The sequence below is a fragment of the Thunnus thynnus genome, chromosome 2 (assembly GCF_963924715.1).
Source record: "Thunnus thynnus chromosome 2, fThuThy2.1, whole genome shotgun sequence".
NCBI lineage: Eukaryota > Metazoa > Chordata > Actinopteri > Scombriformes > Scombridae > Thunnus > Thunnus thynnus.
The window spans coordinates 21,899,453-21,921,173 of record NC_089518.1 but is presented as its reverse complement, the minus strand read 5'-3'; the positions used below and the strand labels follow the sequence as shown (position 1 = coordinate 21,921,173).

Here is a 21,721-nt window from a genome sequence, read left to right as displayed (position 1 = left end):
TTTCGATGTCTCGCCACGAAATTTCAAAGCCTTTATAACTTGACTCCACATGGTCTGATCTTTTCCAAATTTCATATGCTTGTTAAGAGTCCGGGTCTGAACACATGTTCATGCCCATATTTAGTGACAGTCATATCGCCACCTACTGGCAACAGGAAGTATCATGCATCATACTTTGTCTAATTACTCCTATTAAATTTGACTGATGCACCTCAAATTGACTCAGCTAAGATGTAAGACCTTGGTGATGCTACATTTAGCAGGTCATGACCCATAATCAAGCACCGTTGCCATGGCGACACATTGTTCGCCATGAAATACGATGCTGTTTTTGAGGGACTAGGGATGGTTCTGCAGTCATGAAACTTGACACATGTCTGGAGTGACACCAGTTAAAATCCTGGATAGGTCAGTTGCATGGGCATGGCAATATGGCTCAACAGCACCCCCTTGAAAATTTCAAAATTAAAGCCCCGCCTTCCAGATTAACATAGAAAAATTAAATTCACAGGGCATACTGTGGGACATACAGGGCATATATCACATATATCCTGTCCAGACGCACAAAAAAGCCTCTTGGAGTCATATTGTAAGTTCAACAGGAAGTTGGCCATTTCATCACTGCTTGCAGCTTTAATTTATTATTTCTGAGCTTATTTCATCAATAGTAACTTTATCATAAACTCACAGGTCTCTATATTGCACTTTACATATTGATATCATTGTTGTTTTCAGCATAGTTGTGGTTATTTTGTCACCTGGAGGTCTATGTTGTGCTGTAAATGACTTGAGAAAATAAATATAGGCCAGTGGTTCTCAAAGTGGACTCCAGGAACCCCCAGGGATTCTTGAGGGGAATCCAGGGGGCTTTTTCCCCAGCAAAAAGGGGAATAATTTATTTTCCATAAGTAACACAATGACAGAGTGTATGACTATTTTGTTCATGGGTTTCATACACTTTCTGTAATAAAACATCTAGGAGCAAAAATCTTATCAGATGTGGGTCTGTGGTCTAATTTGTGTCAGTTTATGGGTCTTGATGTGAAAAAGTTTGAGAAGTACTGCTATAGGCTACACTAATTAAATGTTTTTTTTGATAAATCAGTCAGATATATCAGCTGATATTAGTTCATTACTGATTTATTGGTGTATATATCATGATATCAGCAGTAAGTAAGAAGAAACTGCAGTACAGACATTAGAAATGACTAAAATGTTTGAGGTAATTTATAGACAGTGTTTACAGTTACATAGTTTGTCCACAAGAGAGTACTGACAAGTGCATATTTCAACTGTAAGTGTCTGGCTGTGTACTGGTCACAATTATTTTAAAAACTTATTAGAAAATTTGAAGGATTTTTATGAAAAATGTTTATATATGTAAATAAAGAATATCAGCCAATATATCAATATCAAGATTTATAAACTTTCATATATGATATTGGCATCGGCCTCAAAAATCCAGTATTGGCTGGGCTATAGTCCAAATCTATCTATCTATCTATCTATCTATCTATCTATCTATCTATCTATCTATCTATCTATCTATCTATCTATTTGAAAACTTTTGCTTAATTTGCCCATTAAAAGATTAGGTCTCAGGATGGAATATCATAGTGTCAGTTTTCGATTAGACTCTGCTAAACTAAACTGTTGGTCAAAGTATGTTTAGTAAAGTGTTTTTACTTTACTTAACTCCTTCTTTTATCAAGGACAACACACATTACAGTATTGTAAATGGTTTAGCTAAAAGCCTAATTTTCATCTGCAGTCCCAGGGCAGATTATTATATATTAAAACAAACAAACAAACATATAAAAAATGATAAAACAACATGACAGCACACATACATGAAACAGGTTTTTCTTGCCATATTAATTCCTCCTGTTCATACGGGATATTAGAAGATCCCTTCATAATGTACTTCCTCTGTTCAACAGTTTAGTTTCAACCAGTTGATGTTGTTACACTTTTGTGTGAGTCAGAGGTAAGACAAACCACAGTCATCCAGTATTTGCTTAACCTCCCACCACCTCCTCCAGTTCCTCCCCTCTGGAAGACACTACAGGCCCATATTAACAAATACCAGTCGATTCAAAACCAGCTTCTTTCCCACAGCAGTCAGAAATCTTAACACCCCTTGACAGCCCCCCTTTCCATAAGATCCCATAAACTAACATGTATGCTCTGTGAGCTCTGAACTGAACTCAGTCTGGACTGAACTGAATATATGAACCATATACACTGTACATACTCTCACATTCATGTGTTTCCATTTGGGTGTGTTGTTGTAATGGTTTATGGTGCCTCTCTGCTTGTTTTGTCTTTTTTTGTACTGGCACTGAGCTATCATGCTGTACCAAACAATTACCACTGACACTGTTGTCTAGCATAATAAAGTATTTGCTTTTCAACCTGCATGACCCACGGCAATGTTATACACCTGAATTATGCAGACTGAGCAAATAGTTGTACATTATTCGACTGAGTTTAGTTTCTTTACCTTCTATCAGCCTCCTCCAGTAGCCAATAGTCTTTTTTAACTGCAACAGAGAGTGGATATCTTCTTAGCTCCCCATAGATCATATTATTAGAGGTTGCCATTTTAACTTTCAGGGTATAAAAGATGCATTTTTGCACAAAATGACTGTGTGGACACACTTTGGATTTTTGCCCTCATCATTTACACTGAAAGCACATTTGAAGGGGATCTTTTTGTTTTAACAGACGTGAAAAATTGTGAACCTATCCTTTAACATAGTAGGCTCCATCTATGTGGAGGGTGGTGTTAGCTACATGCGGCCGGGAGGGGGCGACAGTCTGCCGGCCGAGCTGCTACAGGGAGCCGATAGAGGAAGAACCGCTGTGGGTGCAGTTCTTCACGTTAGCCGAGACCATATTGTTAGCAGACAGCGCTGACAAGTGGCTCCTACGGGGTGATTGTTGTACACATTTCTACTCACTAAACCAGAGTCAGGAGTTGTAATCGAGGCTCTTCGACGACTGCTTCGCCAAGATGAGCTTCCTGTTGTAAGTAAAATAATCGGCCGCTCGCTCAGTAAGTTGCAGCCGGAGCTTGCGGTTACGTTAGCTACGAAGTTCCACCAAGGGAAGTACCTAGGGTTAAAATGAGACACCGTTACAGAAAACAAGTCAGCTAAGCGCACTGTTATCCTAATAACTTAGCCTTAAACTTAATGTTCTAATAGGGTTATCACTCTTTGTCGTAATAGTATATGTGAATTGTGCATATTTATCTACAGTTTCCTTGCAACTTGAACTTTTAAACTACGTGCTAACTTGGCTAGCTTGACGCTAGCATACTCTTCCGTCTAGTCAGATAAGACTAGACACGTTAGTCACCTCACACATCTTTGATGTCTTGTGGCTAATTCACTGTTAGGTTGTTAACAGTGACCCTGTGATACTGTCACATTTGCTGTCTATTGCACCAAGTGGGTAAACCACCTTAATTTTGGGTGAGATGACACAGATTTTACATTCATGTTTCTGTCACACTGAAAATGAGCCAAAACAAGCCTTTAGGCAGCAGTTACACATCACAAGTTTTATTTCAACCTCAACTTCATCATGATACCATTTGAAAGCCCAATAAGAGCATCTGCTCTTACACAAGCCTTTTAAAAAAAATGTCATAGTGTTTCCTTCTTTACAGATAATTGCTCCATTGTTTGTTTATCTTTGCAGTGGCAGTCGCTCATCCAAGACCTTCAAGCCGAAGAAGAACATCCCAGAGGGCTCCCATCAGTATGAGCTGCTGAAGCACGCTGAGGCGACACTGGGCAGTGGGAACCTGAGGCAGGCTGTTATGCTGCCCGAGGGAGAGGATCTCAATGAGTGGATCGCTGTCAACAGTGAGTGGATGAATGCATGAATACGATAAACATATACAGTACCAGTCAAACGTTTGGACACACCTTCAGTACCAGTCTGAAGTATATCACTCATTGCTCAATTACACATTTTAAATGTATACCCATTGGCAATAGTTAGATGAAACGTCAATGATTCTTGTGCAAAGGATGAATATTTACATCACAGAGTAGTAACAGAGGAATGGTAGGGTCATACAAACACATATGAGTCAGAAAGTGGTGAATTATTGGTTAAAGCATTAAGACTGTTGTCGCAGTAAAAAAATATGAAATGTCTTGATATATATGGCTTGGATGAAAATATTGTGTCTTTGTATTTTAAGAATGAGAGGATGTGAGATGCATATACATAGAATATACAAAAATGTGGTCATTTTTACTTTCATGTCATCACTTCTACAGAAGGCCATACATGTGTAAAAAAACCCTAGATGTCCTTGTTGAATATATTTATTTATGGTTGGAGTAAATGTTTAGTAAAATTGCGGGTCACTAACTGCCCACCTAGTAAAAAAAAAAGACCAGTATCACTATTAAAGTCTATTTTGTATTAGTTAATCTATCGTTATCAGCAACTTTTCTAGACAAAACTATAACTAACTCTTTCTTTCAGCCGTGGATTTCTTCAACCAGATCAACATGCTGTACGGCACCATCACTGAGTTCTGCACTGAGACCAGCTGCTCTGTGATGTCTGCTGGACCAAGGTAACAATAAAAAATGTCCTTTTATTGCAGGCAGAATAACTGATGTAAGTGTTGGCAAAGACACTACAGTACTTTTTTAAATTTGGATTCAGCCACACCAAACTATATGAAGTATGGTTTTTTTTTTTTGGTCTGTATTTTTTATGACGCTGGTACACGTGGTGTTTTGTTTACCTGCCAGACAGAGCCACGGATTCAAGACTAAGCGGCATGTGTGTTTTGTGTGCCAAATTGAAATGGATTGGAAAACCAAGCCCAACCACTGCGAACTGGCACTGTGTCAGTTGGGTTTAACCAATCACCAGTGCTGTCAAATGTGCTTATATGTCACATAACGAGTAGATTAGAATATATCTGTGTAATAGTTTTAACACGTCTTTGTCTGGAAAGTCCAACCACAATGTAGTCAGTTTCCTGGCAGAGAGTACATCACAAAGACAAAGGAATGATCCCAACAAGCGTATGCTACGTTTCCCTGAAAAGATTACTGAAAGATCGGTGAAGGTAGAGGATAAAACTAATGCAGTGGAATATAAATCCTGGAAGAAAACCTACTGCAGTCTGCAATAAAACTGCAACTTGGGAGGAAGACGACTGATTGATTGCACATTCGGTACAACCTTAAACCTGTATGTAACATTTAATATAAATTGTTAGCTAAATCCTGCTGTGCTATATAGCTACAAACAGTTTTAAATGCTGGAAAATGTGTCATTTGTCCAGTTCCACTGAGGTGAGGGAAGCATTTTGGCTGACGTATGCGTTTACGTAATTTTTTGGAAAGAAGGAACTTTACAAGAATTGGCAGAGACACAAAATGTGTCACACAAAGCTCAAGTGCTTTTGAAGAACATTATGAACCTGAATAATAATGAGAATAAATAATGAAAGATTTGTGCTTCTACAGCATAGTGAGATGGGTCTTTATAATAAATGTGTGTTTTTAAAGGCACAGTCCCACACTGTTAAAGACAATTGAGCATTTCTTTTGAACAGAACATGCCAGTTATCAGGGATTGTGTGTAAATGTATTAATGAGCTATGACAAGACACCCCTGAACAGTTTTAATGTGTGACGCTGATGAATGTTTTCTGACTTCAGGAACTGAAACTGGGATTTGTGCCTCTATGAAAATAAGTTTATGGTGTCAACAACTTTTGAAATAAAGGTGAAAGTAAATTTTGACACAATTTTTTGGACATTTTATGCTTTTATTAGAGAGCAAGCACTAAAGAGTTGACAGTAAATGAGGGAAGAGAGAGAGCGAGAGAGAGAGATGGGGAAGGACATGCTTGATTCTTACTTTTCTTACTCAATTTTTAGTTACTTGTGTAAGAGGGTCATTATCTTCCCAGACGTAATATGCTGCCAAGTAGAGAAAGAAGATAAAAATAAGCCTCAGTAGATAAAAAGCTTGTATTGATTTTAAAAGGTAACTATTGAATTGAACTGAACATAGTGAACTAAACTGGATTGAATACGGGTACAGGATGTTTCTATGAGATCACATTTAAGTCAAAATAACCTTCATAATGTGATCAGTTGATGAAACATTATTTGACTTTTAGTCCAGAGTTGGGAAATGATGTGTCACGTCATGTGTGTCAAAACTATGTATTCAGATTTTGAAGGGTCGAGATAGTTAAAGTGAATAATCTTGAAATATATCATCGAAGTGTCACATGAGGAAAACAGGAATTAAACTTTGCATGCAGTCCCTGTAGAGGCTATTTAGCTAGAATCTAGATTAGCCACTTCCTCTATCCTCTCTCCTGCCAAGACTGTCTGAGTTCAGCCTGTAATCAGGAGGAAGAGACCCGGGTTCACTTCCTGTTGACATAGCCGCCATCAACAATATGACTGTACATACTTTTGCATTTCTTCCTCCTGCGCTTTTTTTTTTTTTTAGCTTATATTCTACCAAATGCTGTTTTCGTTCGGTAGAAGATGAGTGTGTTTTGGCTTTAATGTTCATGTCTGTAACACTGGTCTGCTACCAGACATGCTGATTGATTTATTTTTTTAACACCAATATTTGTTCTTTCTCTGTAGATATGAGTACCACTGGGCTGACGGCACCAACATTAAGAAGCCTATCAAATGCTCCGCTCCCAAATACATAGACTACCTGATGACCTGGGTGCAGGATCAGCTGGATGATGAGACACTTTTTCCCTCCAAGATTGGTGAGTTTGGATTTTTTTTTTGCCAGTAAGGAATTTTCATTTTCAGCAGTTTTGTAATTAAAGCTTTTTGTGGTGCTATTAGTTATAGTTTCACCCCTGTAGATCTGCATTATCTCCATTAAGTGTAATAAACAGGAGGGAGCAACACCAACAAATAGGTTCTAGCTGACCAAGCAACTCCATGCACCTTTTTTTTTGTTCTATATTAACTGTAAGATTGTCGGTCTCGATCCCTGTTCACAATTAATTTTACTTTGACTCTATTTTTCATGTTTGAGCATTAGTCTTACATCATCGTCAGTTGTCTTTTCTTTTTTCCTTTTTTACAGTTGAGACTTTATCATCTGATATGTGTACTTTTGTGACAATAGGAGTCTAAAATAGCCATTTACAGTGTGCAGTAGGTTCAAATCAATGGCTACAGATTTTTTTAGCTGTGCACTTATGGTGCAGTCAGACAGTACTAGGATGATGATATATTTTTATTTTGTTGGCTGTACTTTGGCATATTGAATTGAATTGAGTCGTAGCCTTTTTATACACAGTTCCCTAATTTTAGAACAACCCAGCATGACAGTGATCCCTGATATGAAATAGTGTCATGCTCTTGACTGTTGACGTCAGTCACTTGACTTCAGTCTAGCTGATCATGTGTGTCACATGTTTAAGAGCGGACTCAAGGCCCCAAAACAAACAAGAAGTGACACTAACTGCAGTCGACTGACCTCAGACATCCACTTCAAAGTATGTGCTACAAACTGCTAAACCTTGTGACTTTGTTTAAGTTTATTCTAACTTAAGTCTAATTTAATTTGGTCTCCTAATGTTGGAGGACTATGCATAAAAAAGACTACAATTCTTACACTGTCCTCATGTGAATGTGACACTGTCTTATCGAAACTGAACAGCAGCACTGTAAATCTCATAGTCACCGTTTCATTTCAAACCCAATGTAGTGGAGTACAAAGAAAACACGTCACTGTCCCAATATGTACTGACAGCACTGTAACTCCACTCTGCAGGCCTGCTATATTTCGATTTGTAACTCTTTCTGTGTGGAGACTGAAAGTGAAGCATCTTAAGAAACCGTAGTCTCACTTTGAGGCTGAGAGGTTCAGCTCTTTTCTTAACATCATCATTTTCCACCACCTTCTCTCCCACAGGAGTTCCCTTCCCCAAGAACTTCATGTCCGTGGCCAAAACCATCCTGAAGCGTCTGTTCAGGGTTTACGCTCACATCTACCACCAACATTTTGACTCTGTGATGCAGCTGCAGGAGGAGGCCCACCTCAACACCTCCTTCAAGCATTTCATTTTCTTTGTTCAGGTAAGATAATCCTGCTTCAAGCACACTTGTAAAAGCATCCAAAAAATAAAAAACAATGTACAAAGTGCAGACCAGTCAGACAAGAAGAAAGAATGAAGGTTTAAATGCTGCGTCTTGATCACAGAGATAATTTTAGAGCAGCAGATATGACTCTGAAGAGAGACAGATATGACTCTGAAGAGAGACTTTTTCAGAGCTACGCTGCTTCTGTTAAAATGTCTCGATGCTGTAATTAGACAGCTGCTCTCCCACTGAACAGAAGAGAAGAACATGACAGCTAAGCAGCATGTCGCAGTAAATAATCTCTTGCCTCATTGTGCATAACGTCCTGCAATGCTTAGTCTAGTCTATGCGAGATGGCAAATATATTGCAACCGTGTGGCTTTATCTGGGACAGTGGTGTCATGTTTGAACAGTCAGCGTATATCTTTACCAAAATAGAGACCTATGTTTGAAAGACAAAAAGCCTTAAACAAACAGACTCACTCATCAATTTTCCAGATTATATGTCTGAAACACCCTTAAGAGAATTTCATATAGCAGGAGGATTTTAGCAGGTGTGGTGTGATAAATGATTTTAGTGCCTAGTTAAACTGCGCCAATGCTATTGCTGCTTCTATCCTATTTTTTTTTTTTTTTTTTTTTACCAAAACACAGATTCTGTATGAACAACAAAAAATTTCCCCACAAAACTGTCTTAATTATAAAATTTGAACTGCACTGACTAACTAATATTAATTGTTTGTTTTTTTTTCCTCTTGTAGGAGTTCAACCTCATCGACCGACGAGAGCTTGCTCCCCTGCAGGACTTGATCGAGAAGCTTGGATCCAAGGACAGATAGACGTTTCATCTCCCCTTTTTTTTAAATTTTTTTTTTTAACAGTTTCTTTTCCTCCATTGTTCTTCTCTGTGACCTCTGCTACCTCTATGACTTCTAGTCTCAACTCTTAAAATGTTGTGCCTTCTTCTTTTCTTTTCTTTCACCTGAACGTTTTTTTTGCTGTACTTTTCCTTTTATTCTTTCTGTTGTCTTTTATGCTGTCTTTGAGCCTTTTTTCTCATCATTGTCCTTCTAGATCATAAAAAAAATAGCGTAGTGTAGTCAAAATATATTTTCACAGGACTGTGGTTAACAACTCGTTAAGAGCAACCTACTGATTTTTACATTGGACCAAGGACATTTGGAAGTTAAAGTGAAAACCAGCTTTTTTTTTTTTTTTTCCTTCAAAAGTTGGTGTATAGTGTTTTTACTTATTGATAGGCAATTTTATTTTTGTTAACTTTTAGCTATTGCAATTACAATGACTGACCAAATATCCCAATCTTAGTTTTGTTTTGTTTTTTATTTTCTGTCATTAGGGTACAGTGAGAGTAACAGGAAGAAGAGAAAAAGTAGTGACATGAAACAGATCTTGGGGTAAACTTTGCACCAGTAACAATGCAGGCGCACTTCAGTCTGAAGGCAGGCACAACATGTAGCTGTCTGGCAATGTATCTGATATCATACATATGTTAACATGATGTTGTTGACATGCTCTTTGACACAGTCAACTGCAAAGAGACACATTGATGGATGATTGTGAGATGCCTTTATTCTTGCCCCACAAAAACACCACCTTCAACTGCATCGTAGCTATTTCAGTTTGGTCACGCAATATTGTTTTGCACATTTTTCAGCTGTTTTCTTACAGAGAGATGGTTCATTGAAATGGTTAAATGCAAGATAAAGTGCTTACAGTGCTTTTTACCTGCTTTATAGTTATTATTAATAGCCACCTGCCACCAGCTTGCATAATCATGACCCTATAAGGGAGTTTTATTGTAAAAATGATCATGTCAGCAGCAAAAATAGTCTGTGAATTTTTAGTTTTACTGTCATTATAGTTCATTTCTGTGGTGCCGATAAATTGTGGAACTCTGAATATTTGTTCCCTCAATGCTGGTACTTATTTTTATTTACTTTTTACATTTTTTTTTACTAAAAACTGTCCCCCCTGGTTTGAAAAATAGTCATATCTATTGCACCTGTGCATGAAAAGGATGAGTGTCCTGAGATGTATGTAGTTTTCCCACAGATGTCTTTATTAAGTCTTGGTGCATGTATAATTATCGTGGTCATTTCCTGTGCTTAACTCAGGCTACAACAGCAGGGCTGTTTGTACTGCCATCTCTTTACAAACTAATGCAGCTAGTACTCCTAATGCATGTTTTATTTGGCAAAGTTTGAGCGAGGGACATTGGTGCGTAATCCTACTTCATGTTGGACCTAAATTCATGTCAGACAATCATGTAACCGATCAGACAGAAGAGATGTTAGATTACTGAATGCGTCACCAGGAACCAGCCAATGTGATTAGGTGCACTAGATTGTTCATTTCATTATTTACCACTTTTTAAAGACTGTTTTCACACCAATGCAAAGGTGTATTTCCAAGCCTTTCAACAATGTGAAAAACATTCCTTTTAATATCGATTTATCCACTTTTGAGTCCCTTAAGTTGCTGGACAAAAACCTCAAGCTTGCATCCGATTAGTCATCTGGAGGCCTGTCAATATATTTTGCAAGACCAGGTTATATTTTAGAGATTTTATTTTAATATACAACCAGTCCTTTCAATCTAGTCACATATTTCAAATGTATTCCTTTTTTTTCCTCACACTTTTGTTGTTAAACTTTTGGCACGGAGTTACATTTCATATCGCATTGTAAAATAAAGTGTTGACTTTATACATTTTGGATCAAAGAAGGAACAAGGGCTTTGAAATGAATTAAAAGTTTTATATATTTACATTAATGGTCAGATCATCGGGGGGTCATTTTGACAAGGAGAAGATGCGAGGATGTATGTACTGCGTCCAAACGTTTGCTGTAAATAAGATCAGTGTTTTATCTGAACAAAACTGTGCCTTACAAAAATGAAAATGTCTGATATGACAGTATTGGTAGATTTAAAACTCAATAAAAACCCGAAAGGACAATGCTGTGTGGATTTTATTTTGTGTATACTCTACTGTTTGTCTGCAGGACTGAACAGACTGCCAGAGGATTATATTGATCTACAGCGAAATATTGATACTGGCATTTTTTTTTAGCTTTACTGTTGAAAACCTATTCCTAAATAAAAATATAGCCACCATTGATACAATGTTTTATGTTTTAGTAGTTAAGTAAATATTACTTTTTATTAAATGAATTATATTTTACATGTTATGCTCAAAAATAGAGAATAATTGTGTAGGGTAGGAGTTGCGAGTCCTTCATCCTGACTCCACTCCTACAAAATCAAGAGATAATGTGCATGTTAGGTTTTTTTTTTGAGAATTACTGTTCTTTTCATAGCCAAAATAACATTTGACCACAAGTAAACGCTTGAATTTTTTAAATATTAGACATTTGTTGAGCAATACTAGAAATGCTTGCTTTATGATTGCTGTAAAAAAAAATTAATATAGAAGTCTGTTTACTAACAGTTCACATAGTTCAAGTCAAAGGCTTGCATATTTTTGATGCTTTATTTAGAAGAAAAACCGTTGATGTATAAAGAGAAGAACATATAAGGATATATATATATATATATATATATATATATATATATATATATATACATATATATATATATACACATACATATATATATATATATATACATATATATACATATACATATACATATATACATATATACATATATATATATATATATATATATATATATATATATATATATATATAAAATGCAGTAGCTGTCACCTGAGACACTTTCACAAGCGCACTGAGTTTATTCAACCAATCAGATTGGAGCCTGTAGAGGCAGTATATGAGAAATTTTGCCCCGAGTTTAGACTGACAGTCAGCTTTACCCTACAATATTTAAATACCTTAAAAATTCAGATCACAGTCCTACCTGTTGCGTTTATATTAGGTTAAAATTATAAATCGTTAGGGTAGGATTTGGTTTGATCGTGCAAATCGCTCAAAAGGCGGAGTGGGTATTGTACGTGGACAGCCTGAGAGGGTGAACTCAGGGCGTGAATCTAGTGGTAGCCTGTAATATTGACAGAGCGAGGAGGAAATAACTAACTATTTCACAGACTATCATCAAGTAGCTATCGCGTACGACTTTTGTCTTTGGTTGTATGTTATTTAGAGGTGAATTAACTGACAAACGTAACCTCGCAGCGGTTGTCCTCGTTTATCTCGGACCGGGCGGCCGAAGCCCCCCAAACTCGACGTTACAGCAGCAGCTTCATGATAGCTAACGTTAGGTTAGTTTGTAAAGAGCAAGTTAGTTAGCGGCAGTTAAAGCTACGTGAGGGTTGCCCACAGTTTGGTTAAGCTACGTAGCTGGCTCCAGACAACACAGCTAACATTGTTTAACTTTTGTTTTGTCTTTTTGAGTTGGGAAGAAAAATGCCAAATTAGGATGAAGATGCTTGTTGTGTGAGGTTGACGTGGAGTCTCGCTGCTAAACCAGGCCATCGTTGTCAGCTAGCTAACTGTTAGCTGCCTGCCTGGAAACACTGGGTGAGCAAAACGAAAGAGCTGTCAACCAGTTTCACTTTCACACGACATAAGTAGCTTTAATAGCTACATTTATACATGTAGCTCTGATGATTCACAGGGATATATTTTTTAAATGTGGTCAGAAAACAGTCAAATACTAAATCTACGAACAGCACCTGTTAACCTGTTATAAATACTCGAAAAAGGTTTGTGGGTAATGGGTTGTGTCATCAATATCTAATATTACTGTACATCCTGTCCACAGGCCTTGGTGAAGCCATGGCAGATGAAAATACACAATTCTGTGGCAACTGGTAAATATGAACAAATTCTATCAAGTGATGTCAATTTGATATGTAGGTGAGCACAAATTTCCCCCAATCTTCTTAACCTTATTTTGTTGTTATTGTTTTCTAGCAAGCATGATATCCCAGAGGCAAATTTCACCACCCATGAGATCCACTGTCGAAGAAACATTGCACTGTGTGATGTGTGCCAGGAGCCAGTGCCTCGCTCAGAGCTGCAGGAGCACAAGCAGCAGGAGCATACGCAGGTAAAATCTGGACGGCAATACTGAAGACTTAAATACTACCATATACATTTGTTGGTTTAAAGGGTAGGCCCAATACCAACTACAGTAAATGTAAATAGCCTGGAAGAACTAATCAGTATTTGATAACATCAGTCAGTTCATTACAAACTCAGAGACAAACACAGTGTGGCTTTTGGGGTATGCTAACGAGGTGGTGTCAACTGAAACTGACAGGAAACAGCTACCAAATGTCAGACCGAAACTTTGAAAGTGTTTTCCGTTTTCATTTCAGATTACGTGCAAGTGTGGTTTGAAGATTGAGAAGAATCATATTGAAGTTCACCAGGTATTTCTGAAGAACATTTTTTCTTTCCTATTTTAATTATTGTAGTTAACCATCTTGATTAAATTCACTAACTGTTCTTCTTCACGACTGATATCTCTTGCAGAGCTCTGAATGTTCTCAGCGGCTGGTCCCGTGCCAGTACTGTGAACTGGAGCTTGTTTTCAGCCAGTCCAAAGAACATGAGGATTATTGTGGTGCACGCACTGAGCCTTGCCCACACTGCAAGTGCAATGTAATGTTGAAGGAACAAGCTGTACATCCAGTCTTATGTGGAAGTCTCACACCACCCCAAGAGAGGAACAACAGCCGTTCAAGTCGCAGTCCAGTAGAACTGCAGTCTCCTGGGGCATGGCTTGAAACCCACTCCATCCGAAACCTCCTGAGAGCCCAAGAGAGGGGCCCCAAAAATAACAACATCAGTGCCGCAGAACATCAGGCCTTTCCACGGGCATTTGATCCCAGAGCTTATAACACTTCAAGGGGACATCAAGGCTCTGGAGACTGGAAGAATACTGCCCCACTGAATACATTTAGCCACTGTGAGTTTATCACTGATCTGAATTTGATGGTAATTTTCCTTGAAGGGGGGGGGGGGGGGGGGGTGGCCACTGGGCTTAAAGCAGCTATAATCGCTATTTTTCATAATAACAATTTCTGTGTGTAATGTCAGAGGCGTCGCTTGCAGTGATTGGCGAATTACAGAGAATTATCACCTGACACTGCACCTCCCTTCAGCTTTATGGAGCATCATAGTGAGTTTCAGCTTATTGTTTAGCTGTCCAGCCCCACAGCTTTACTGTTTTAGTTCACTCACAACGCTCTCAAAATGTCATTTACGGGTCGCAGCAGGCAGCTGTTTTCAGAGGAAAAAGCTCTAAAAACCCACTGTATGCTACCTGCTCAGTATCAAACAGCAAACAGACACAGTTTGAGACTAGCTGGTGAACATAATGGAGCATTTAGCAACTAAAGAAACAGATGTTTCTCCCAGGACTTGATGGAGACCAAAAACAGAGCTAAAGTGACTTAACATTCACTAGGTGGTGAAACATGACTCCAAATGAATGAAAATGTTGCTTTGTAACTGCTTGATGTGTAAATAAGCAACTGTTTGCTTACAAGTTCAACATATCAGCTTAAAAGATGATGATATGACATGTTGTGACCTGTAACAGTAATTTAAACTTCCAACTCTAATATAGTTTCACCAAAATTGTGTGACACCATCTTTGCACCTTGTCTAAAATCTATCACAATTTGAGTCTGTAACAAGCAAAAATATATGACTGTAATTGTGTCACTGTCGACTTTTCCCTTTATGTAAGGCAATTTATGTAAAATAAGTTTTGCAGGCAGACGTACCGTAGAATTATCTTCAATTTAGAGGGTTTTTGCTGGATCAACACAAGGCTAACACAACAAATCTTAAAATATTTAAATATCTTGTTTTCCCATGACTGAACTGATAGAATGGAGCCCGGTTGTGGCGTTGTTGCTTACAGCTGTAGTTCTTTTCTAAAATAACTGTCATGTTTTGTTTTTCTTCTAGTGCTGGAGCAGAGTGACATCCTGAGTCGCAGCAGCAGCAGTGCATGGCCACACAGCAGTCAGACACAAGATGAGGATTCATCAGGTCTAGACTACATGTTGGCTCTCAGCCTGCAGAGTGACGGAGAATCAGTGGCTGGAGGTATGGATGGCAATCTGTGGAGTGATATCTGGGACCACAAGATTGGGAAGACGTCTAACACCTCTGTCGGTTCTCCACTCTCTCCACCCAACAACAACTATCCAAACTTCACCACAAGCACAAGTGCAGTCCAGGACTATGATCAAACAGGTAAAATTAATGTGGATTAAAACACCTTTTTAATATATATTTTTGGGACATTTTATGACTTCATTAGACTGTGATAGCAAAGAGAAGACAGGAAAAAATGGGAGCAAGATGGTGAATGACATGCAATCAGTAACCAGTTAACCAGTAGGCTACTGGAGGCGCCTGATTAGAAAATATAAAATTATTCTGTTGTCAGCTTATTAATGATCCAAAATATTTTTTTACAGATACCATGCTGCCTTGTGAGTTTTGTGAAGAGCTGTTTCCTGAAGAGGACCTAATTTTGCATCAGGTTTGAGATGTAATTTTATCCTTCTGGTTGCACTATTGCTCAGGGGGCCGACCCACGACAATAGATTAGTGGGTACGCCACCTAACTTAAGGCTCAACCCTAGCTGATATTGATAAAATTGATAAAATCAGATAATGATATATTGGCAGACATTCATTTACAACATAAATATATAGACATTAATTCTTGGCTGGAATCTCTAAAATATATAAAGGATTGTGATAAAGCATTCACAATAACATGACAAGTAGCCTGATGAAGAGTCTGGTAGAATCGTTGCTTTTGATGGTAATTGAGACTCATTGATTTAGGTTTAACCTGGACTTCATGTGCCCAAGGTTGTTATTGTAGTTGTCTCTACTGCAAGAAGACACTGCCAATCTTAGTTTACAGAGAATACTTTTGGTGATAGAGAGTGAAGAGAAAAATGGAGAGTAAACAAAAATGAGCTGCTGATCATCCTCTAGAGTAATTAAAGAACATTAAATAATTAAATGGGCTTGTAATGTTTCCCTAAAAAAGGGCTGTAACTGAACAAGATTGAGCAGATTCATTAATTGTTCTTTGGTTTCTGTATATTATCTCTACAGCACCTAGCAAAGTTTTTTTTAACCAGGTAACTGGTGGAAACCTTTGTTTACTGGAGCACATGGAGAATTCAAGTCCATATTTAAGTAAAGGACACATACAGCATAATGTGCTCAGCAACATATCACTACAACATATCACTGGAGAAAAGGAGGGCAGACAGTTTGTGACTCCATCATATCTACATGCATGAGAACACTTCAAAAACCAAAAACAACCAGAACCTGACTGACATTTATGACCAGCCGATGAACTCTCTTCATCCTGCCTACTGAATTCAGCATTTGCTGATGTTTTGAAATATTTGCTCCAATGTGAAATGCAAATTGTAAGGTCAGTGTATTCTGTTTTTCTTCTAAAACCGGCTCACAGGCCGCCACCCTTCCCACTAGGATTTTATCTGCACTAATCTAATCAGAGTGAAATGTTGCGATCCAGTCAGATATCACATAGCGTGCAAACATTTTCATACCTCTGTCTATGTTTGTTTTAGACTGTACACAGTTCAGTTACAGCCTTCGCCTGTTTAAACATGTAGCGTATATCATCCATCGAGTACAGACATGATTTTAGATATAAACAGATTCAACATAGATGTATTTAACTTTCTCTCTTCTTTGTTTCAGACTGGCTGCAGCCCCGCCTCTGCCTTTGCATCTTTCAGCAAGCAGCCGTCGTCTCCCCCTAAAGAGGACAGGATGAGCAGGAACGCTTCAGGGCTGATGAGCAGCCTCCCTGACACACTTGCTTCCAACATCCCCACTTTCCCTCGGTCAGTCTCCCCGGCCTCCTACAGTCCTCCAGCCAGTCCACTAGAGGGCGACGTTGTCATTCCATGTGAATTCTGTGGCGTCGCTTTAGAGGAGGCTGTTGTCTTCCACCATCAGGTATGTTACTAATCAAGTTAGATAGACTGTGAAAAATTATTGACATATTAGGAGTGACAGTACTAAATTATAGTATTACACGTTAAGAGGAAACAGTTAAACATTTTTTAAGGTTTCTTGAAAAAATTGAACTATTGGCAGGTGAACATAGTCCAAATATTTCCTCAGTAGAGATTTCCACATCATGACGTGGACAAACAGCCTGTAGAGATCATCTCTGAATGTTCACGAATGTTGAAAACTACTGAAAAACAGTAGAGAGATAAAAGAAATAGACATATTTATAATTGTGTATTTGTTGTTATGTTTGTGATTTTATCTTTTGGTGTGTTTTTACATTTAGGACAAATGTGATATGCGCCCTCAGACTGCTCATCCACTTAATAATATAACAAAAGCATCTGTCAAGTCGAGTCCTGCTAAGGACACCTTTGGTCGGATGTCTCCAGACTTTCAGAGGAGAATAAAACACCAAGGTAGTGTATAGACTTTATTCTCTGTATTAAAATGGGTAAAAATGAATGGAGGGAAACAAATTCAACTGTTAAATAACTGTTTACTGGAAACTGTAGTGGACTGTCTCTTCCTGTAGCAAGAAGGAACAAAATCTGGCAAAAAAAAAAACCCCAAAACAAAAAAAACATCAGACAAAAACAAAATTCCTTCCAATACAGTATCCCTGCAATCAATACTAATAAACCCTACATTTGTGAATACATTCTTATTTCTGTTTACATTTTCAGAGCTGTTGATAAAAATAATTTTGAGGCTGCAGTTAGTGACGGTTTCACATCGGATTACATTACAGTGAAGGATGTAATTAATCACTTTCTTCATTTATGTAAATGGAAAGTGTATAAAATATCTAATAAAAAGCATCTAATTCAACACCACCACAAATTATACAGAAAAGTACAATAGTCAACACACCTCTGACACAGTGTCGGCAAACTTTGAACATACAAAATGAGTCAGTTTGTGGTATTTTATGTGATGCGTTATATTCTATATCAGGGGTTTTCAAAGTCACTGTGGGCTGTGGGCTTCTTTTCAGACAAAGCTTGGAAAAACCCCTACCCCCCCCCCCCACCCCCTTCTTGGTTAGCTTGCTTAGTTTCGTTCAATTCCTTGATGCCTATGGGATCATGATTATGTTATTTGATCCCATAAACACTCAACAGTTGAGCCAAGATAGCCTGATATTGCTGTTAGACATAACTTTAGACTACGCCAAGAACATAAAAAGGTCTGTCTGAAGGTATTTATTAGTTTCTAACTCCAGGAAAGTGGGAAGAACAATAAAATTCCCCAAAACTACTGTATCTCTGAACTATCTCTTTAATGAAATCACACACATTTAGGCTATTCTATGTGATCTCCTTTTGATAACTGATGTCATATTATTTCACTTCCATTCACTGAGCCTCCCCTGAAACTGTTTGGAGCCCCCCTAGAGAGGCCCACCTCCCACTTTGGAAACCTCTTTTCTAGAGGTTTTGTTGTACAGGGTTTTCTTCTGGACACTGTGTGTATGTTTATGGCTTTGTTTTTTTGTTTTTTTTTTCTTTTTTAACACGTGTGTGCTATTACACACCTAGGTGACTTTTTGGATGAGCACCTTGGATTTGAGCGAGACACGCCACCAGGACAAAGGGAATGGCAGAAAGGCTACATTGGACTACCAAGTCAAAGGAAGACGTCCAACTGTGATGTTTCTGTGAAAAACAGACCTCCACTTGGCAGGGACGCGGAAGGCGCTCAGTCATCTTTCTGTGACACTGACAAGTCTGGTTCTGAATCTCTAAAGGGGTAAAAGCAACAAAGTCCAACAAAGGCTCTTTTTTTAAAAGTTGAATTATAATGATTTTAGTTCTACTGAACAAGCTGTAATTTCTTAACAAAAAATATAGAGTTAATATTAATAATGTACTATGGATTTGTTTGTCCACCAGAGTACATCTACCAGAAAATAAAGAAGGGAGAGGAAACAGAAGGAATCCAATGACAAAGGTACACTCAACATTTACTTACTATCAAACTCTGTTGTTTAGTAAATGGGTAATGACAAATGCATGACGGTTTGTATGTAGTCGAATTGGAAATGCATTACTAACCTCTGCATTCATGATATCAAAGGAGGGAAAAACGTAGACACCTGCATGAAGTTTGTTGAGATGGTTTCTGGGTGTTTCTTGGGTGTATTCATAGTGGCATAAAGAAAACAATGTGGGTCACTGATTTATCTCAACAATCAGTCACGATAAGTGATTCACAAATGAATAAACAGACGTTTTCATGAGAAATATAAAGCTGAATAGGATTTCCAGAGAAAAATTTTACCTGTACACGTAGACTCTCCACTACCCGGTCATTAAAGGAAAAATTTAACCTAAATTGCAGTTCACATTTGATATTTCTGTAATAAACAGCTCAGTTGTAATTTGTCTGTTATAAGATGTTTTCTGGAGCGCCGTGGTAGTTGAATGGTAACAGAGCATGCCAAATAACCGCAACATCCTCTTGTCTAATCCGCCTGGACACTGTTGTTGCGTGTCATGGCCCTCTCTCTCCCCCTCGTTTCCTGCCTGCTTCTCAACTGTCAAATAAATGCAAATAAATGTCCAAAAACATATCTTTAAAAAAAAAAAAAAAAAGTCTGCTTCTTGAGTGGATTTTCCCTTTAAGGCCAGTCAGTATATTTTTGTTTGGCACAGTTTTGTCATCACTTTGCGTCTGAAAGAATTTTCCATTGTTATTCTTTTTTTTTTTTTTTCCATTTGCAGTTACCCAAGAAGCAGAATGAAGAGCAGCAGGAAGAGTGAGAGCAGGAACATCTGGAGAAAAAAGATGCCAACCAAATCTCCTGCTATGTATTCATTTATCTTTTTGCACACTTTTGAAAATGAAACATATACTATCTGATAAGTGCCTGTGTGAGTATTACTATCTTGCAGTTTATATTTTGATGAATATTACAATTAAAGTCTAAGTGATTTGGTTTATTCATGCATATTCTGCTTTATTTTATGATTTGATTCTATGTCTAACATACAGCTTCAATGGATAAATTATAAAATGTACTTAATTTACACTAAATTTAACTGTAAAATTCATGTTGTGGCTCATTTTGGGGAACATCAGACACATGATTTTTTTCAGTGTGCATTTGTTGGACTTAAATTTTATCTTGTTACTTCAGCCAAGGACATTTAGTCTTCACTCCTGTTTTCAAATTCTTTCAGGGTCTTTCTCAGTGTTCCTGTTGGTTTCTGCATCTTCACGTAGCCTGAAGCACTTTGATAGATTATTTTGTTAAAAAGGGCTTAAGGAACAGATTTGATAAATTTATGCATTGTTGACCAAGAAAAAAAATAACTAATATTGAACATTTGTCTTTTTATACTGTCAAACATTTGTCTTTAATACTTTTCAGTAATATTTAGATTTTTGTAATCATATCTCTAGAGCTATTGTGCTATGTGATGTCATGATGAGATGGCTTTTAAAGCAGTGTCTCCTGTCCAATATTCTTTTAAGTAGTATGAAATTTTCTGTGTGCTGTTCCTCCAAATAGGATTTAAGATTGATAAATATAATGTGTTTTGTGTGTATCATAGGGCCTATTTTAGACATGCTTATAAACATAGGCAACCATGTGCCACAGATGGTTGAGGGTCTCCAGATTATCCTCCCAACTAGAGACTATCAGAACATTTTGCTGATTTAACATCTGAACAAAAACCTCAACCAGAGAGGAGCAACTAATCAGTGAAATCTCCTGGTGTGGTGTTTGGACTTTTAGCACTCATGGCACATGGATGACTATCCCTGTTGTAGAACAACTATCTTGATGCTCTTGTTTGTATTATTAAATGTTTTATGTTAATAAATGTTTAACATTTGTTGATTAATGGCTCTAGTTTGTATTCTGTCAGTGTGGTTTCATACCTACAGAACATAGCTGCTGTAATTTCCCAATCATGGCTCCACAACCCTGGCAAGAAGTAAGGCTCAAAGATCTGTTTTTAAACAGCTAGGTGATCACTGGATGAGCCACTCCTGCTTTGGGTACTGTGTCATATATGATGCCCTGTATGAAGGGTGATAAGTGCCACAGCTGAGAAGAGGAAGCTTTGATAGCAGTGCTGCAATTTTGAATGTATGTAATATGGAAACAAAGTATGGACTCAATATTTCAGTTAAACAGGTTAAAGCAGGGATTTTGTTGTTATCATTACCATATTAAATGACTGTAGTATCCATATATATATCGAAATAGTTTTTGGTTGCTGTAAATGTACTTCCTCCTGTCAAGACTGTCCCTTTTAATGTTGAGTTGAGTTGTATTTATCTAAAAAATAGTTATAAAAACAATAATGAAAGGAGTAAAAAAATGATTGTTTTGCTGAGATTTGAAAAACCCAAAAGGGCTTAAAAAGACATCTCAATAAAAAGGAAAAAAAAAAAAAGAAACAATATATATTGGCCCAAAAAATAAAAAAAGTCAAGAATACATAAATCCAATTGGAATTAAATCAAACACATGCCAATCGCTAATAACAAGCATACTATACACTTACATGTAAAAATTAGAAAGGGATTAAATGGCTGATT

At 37.6% G+C, this 21,721-nt stretch overlaps 2 protein-coding genes across 3 annotated transcripts; both read left to right on the top strand.

Annotated features, from left to right (window-relative positions):
* The first annotated feature begins 2,842 nt into the window (after positions 1 to 2,842).
* Positions 2,843 to 11,097, top strand: mob1a (MOB kinase activator 1A). The gene is made up of 6 exons (XM_067610748.1): positions 2,843 to 3,030; positions 3,709 to 3,875; positions 4,510 to 4,603; positions 6,657 to 6,790; positions 7,954 to 8,117; positions 8,882 to 11,097. The coding sequence occupies exons 1-6, from the start codon at positions 3,017 to 3,019 to the stop codon at positions 8,957 to 8,959; spliced, it is 651 nt and encodes a 216-aa protein (XP_067466849.1). The 5' UTR covers positions 2,843 to 3,016; the 3' UTR covers positions 8,960 to 11,097.
* A 1,019-nt stretch (positions 11,098 to 12,116) lies between these two features.
* On the top strand, positions 12,117 to 21,014 carry trafd1 (TRAF-type zinc finger domain containing 1). Of its 2 annotated transcripts, XM_067610721.1 has the most exons (13): positions 12,117 to 12,384; positions 12,518 to 12,643; positions 12,888 to 12,936; positions 13,040 to 13,175; positions 13,447 to 13,500; positions 13,604 to 14,039; positions 15,050 to 15,340; positions 15,568 to 15,632; positions 16,847 to 17,107; positions 17,451 to 17,583; positions 18,706 to 18,916; positions 19,060 to 19,117; positions 19,891 to 21,014. In XM_067610721.1, the coding sequence occupies exons 3-13, from the start codon at positions 12,902 to 12,904 to the stop codon at positions 19,927 to 19,929; spliced, it is 1,719 nt and encodes a 572-aa protein (XP_067466822.1). In that variant the 5' UTR covers positions 12,117 to 12,384; positions 12,518 to 12,643; positions 12,888 to 12,901; the 3' UTR covers positions 19,930 to 21,014. The 2 variants fall into 2 exon arrangements, with proteins under 2 accessions (XP_067466822.1, XP_067466814.1); XM_067610713.1 differs by having other exon boundaries at positions 12,117 to 12,643.
* The last annotated feature ends 707 nt before the right edge of the window (positions 21,015 to 21,721 follow it).

Coding starts and splice junctions, on each gene's coding strand:
- mob1a (XM_067610748.1), top strand. Junction 3,876..4,509: donor TGAGTGGATCGCTGTCAACA/GTGAGTGGATGA, acceptor TCTTTCTTTCAG/CCGTGGATTTCTTCAACCAG. Junction 6,791..7,953: donor ACTTTTTCCCTCCAAGATTG/GTGAGTTTGGAT, acceptor TCTCTCCCACAG/GAGTTCCCTTCCCCAAGAAC.
- trafd1 (XM_067610721.1), top strand. CDS start 12,902: ATGGCAGATGAAAATACACAATTCTGTGGCAACTG. Junction 12,937..13,039: donor ACACAATTCTGTGGCAACTG/GTAAATATGAAC, acceptor ATTGTTTTCTAG/CAAGCATGATATCCCAGAGG. Junction 17,584..18,705: donor GAGGAGAATAAAACACCAAG/GTAGTGTATAGA, acceptor TTACACACCTAG/GTGACTTTTTGGATGAGCAC.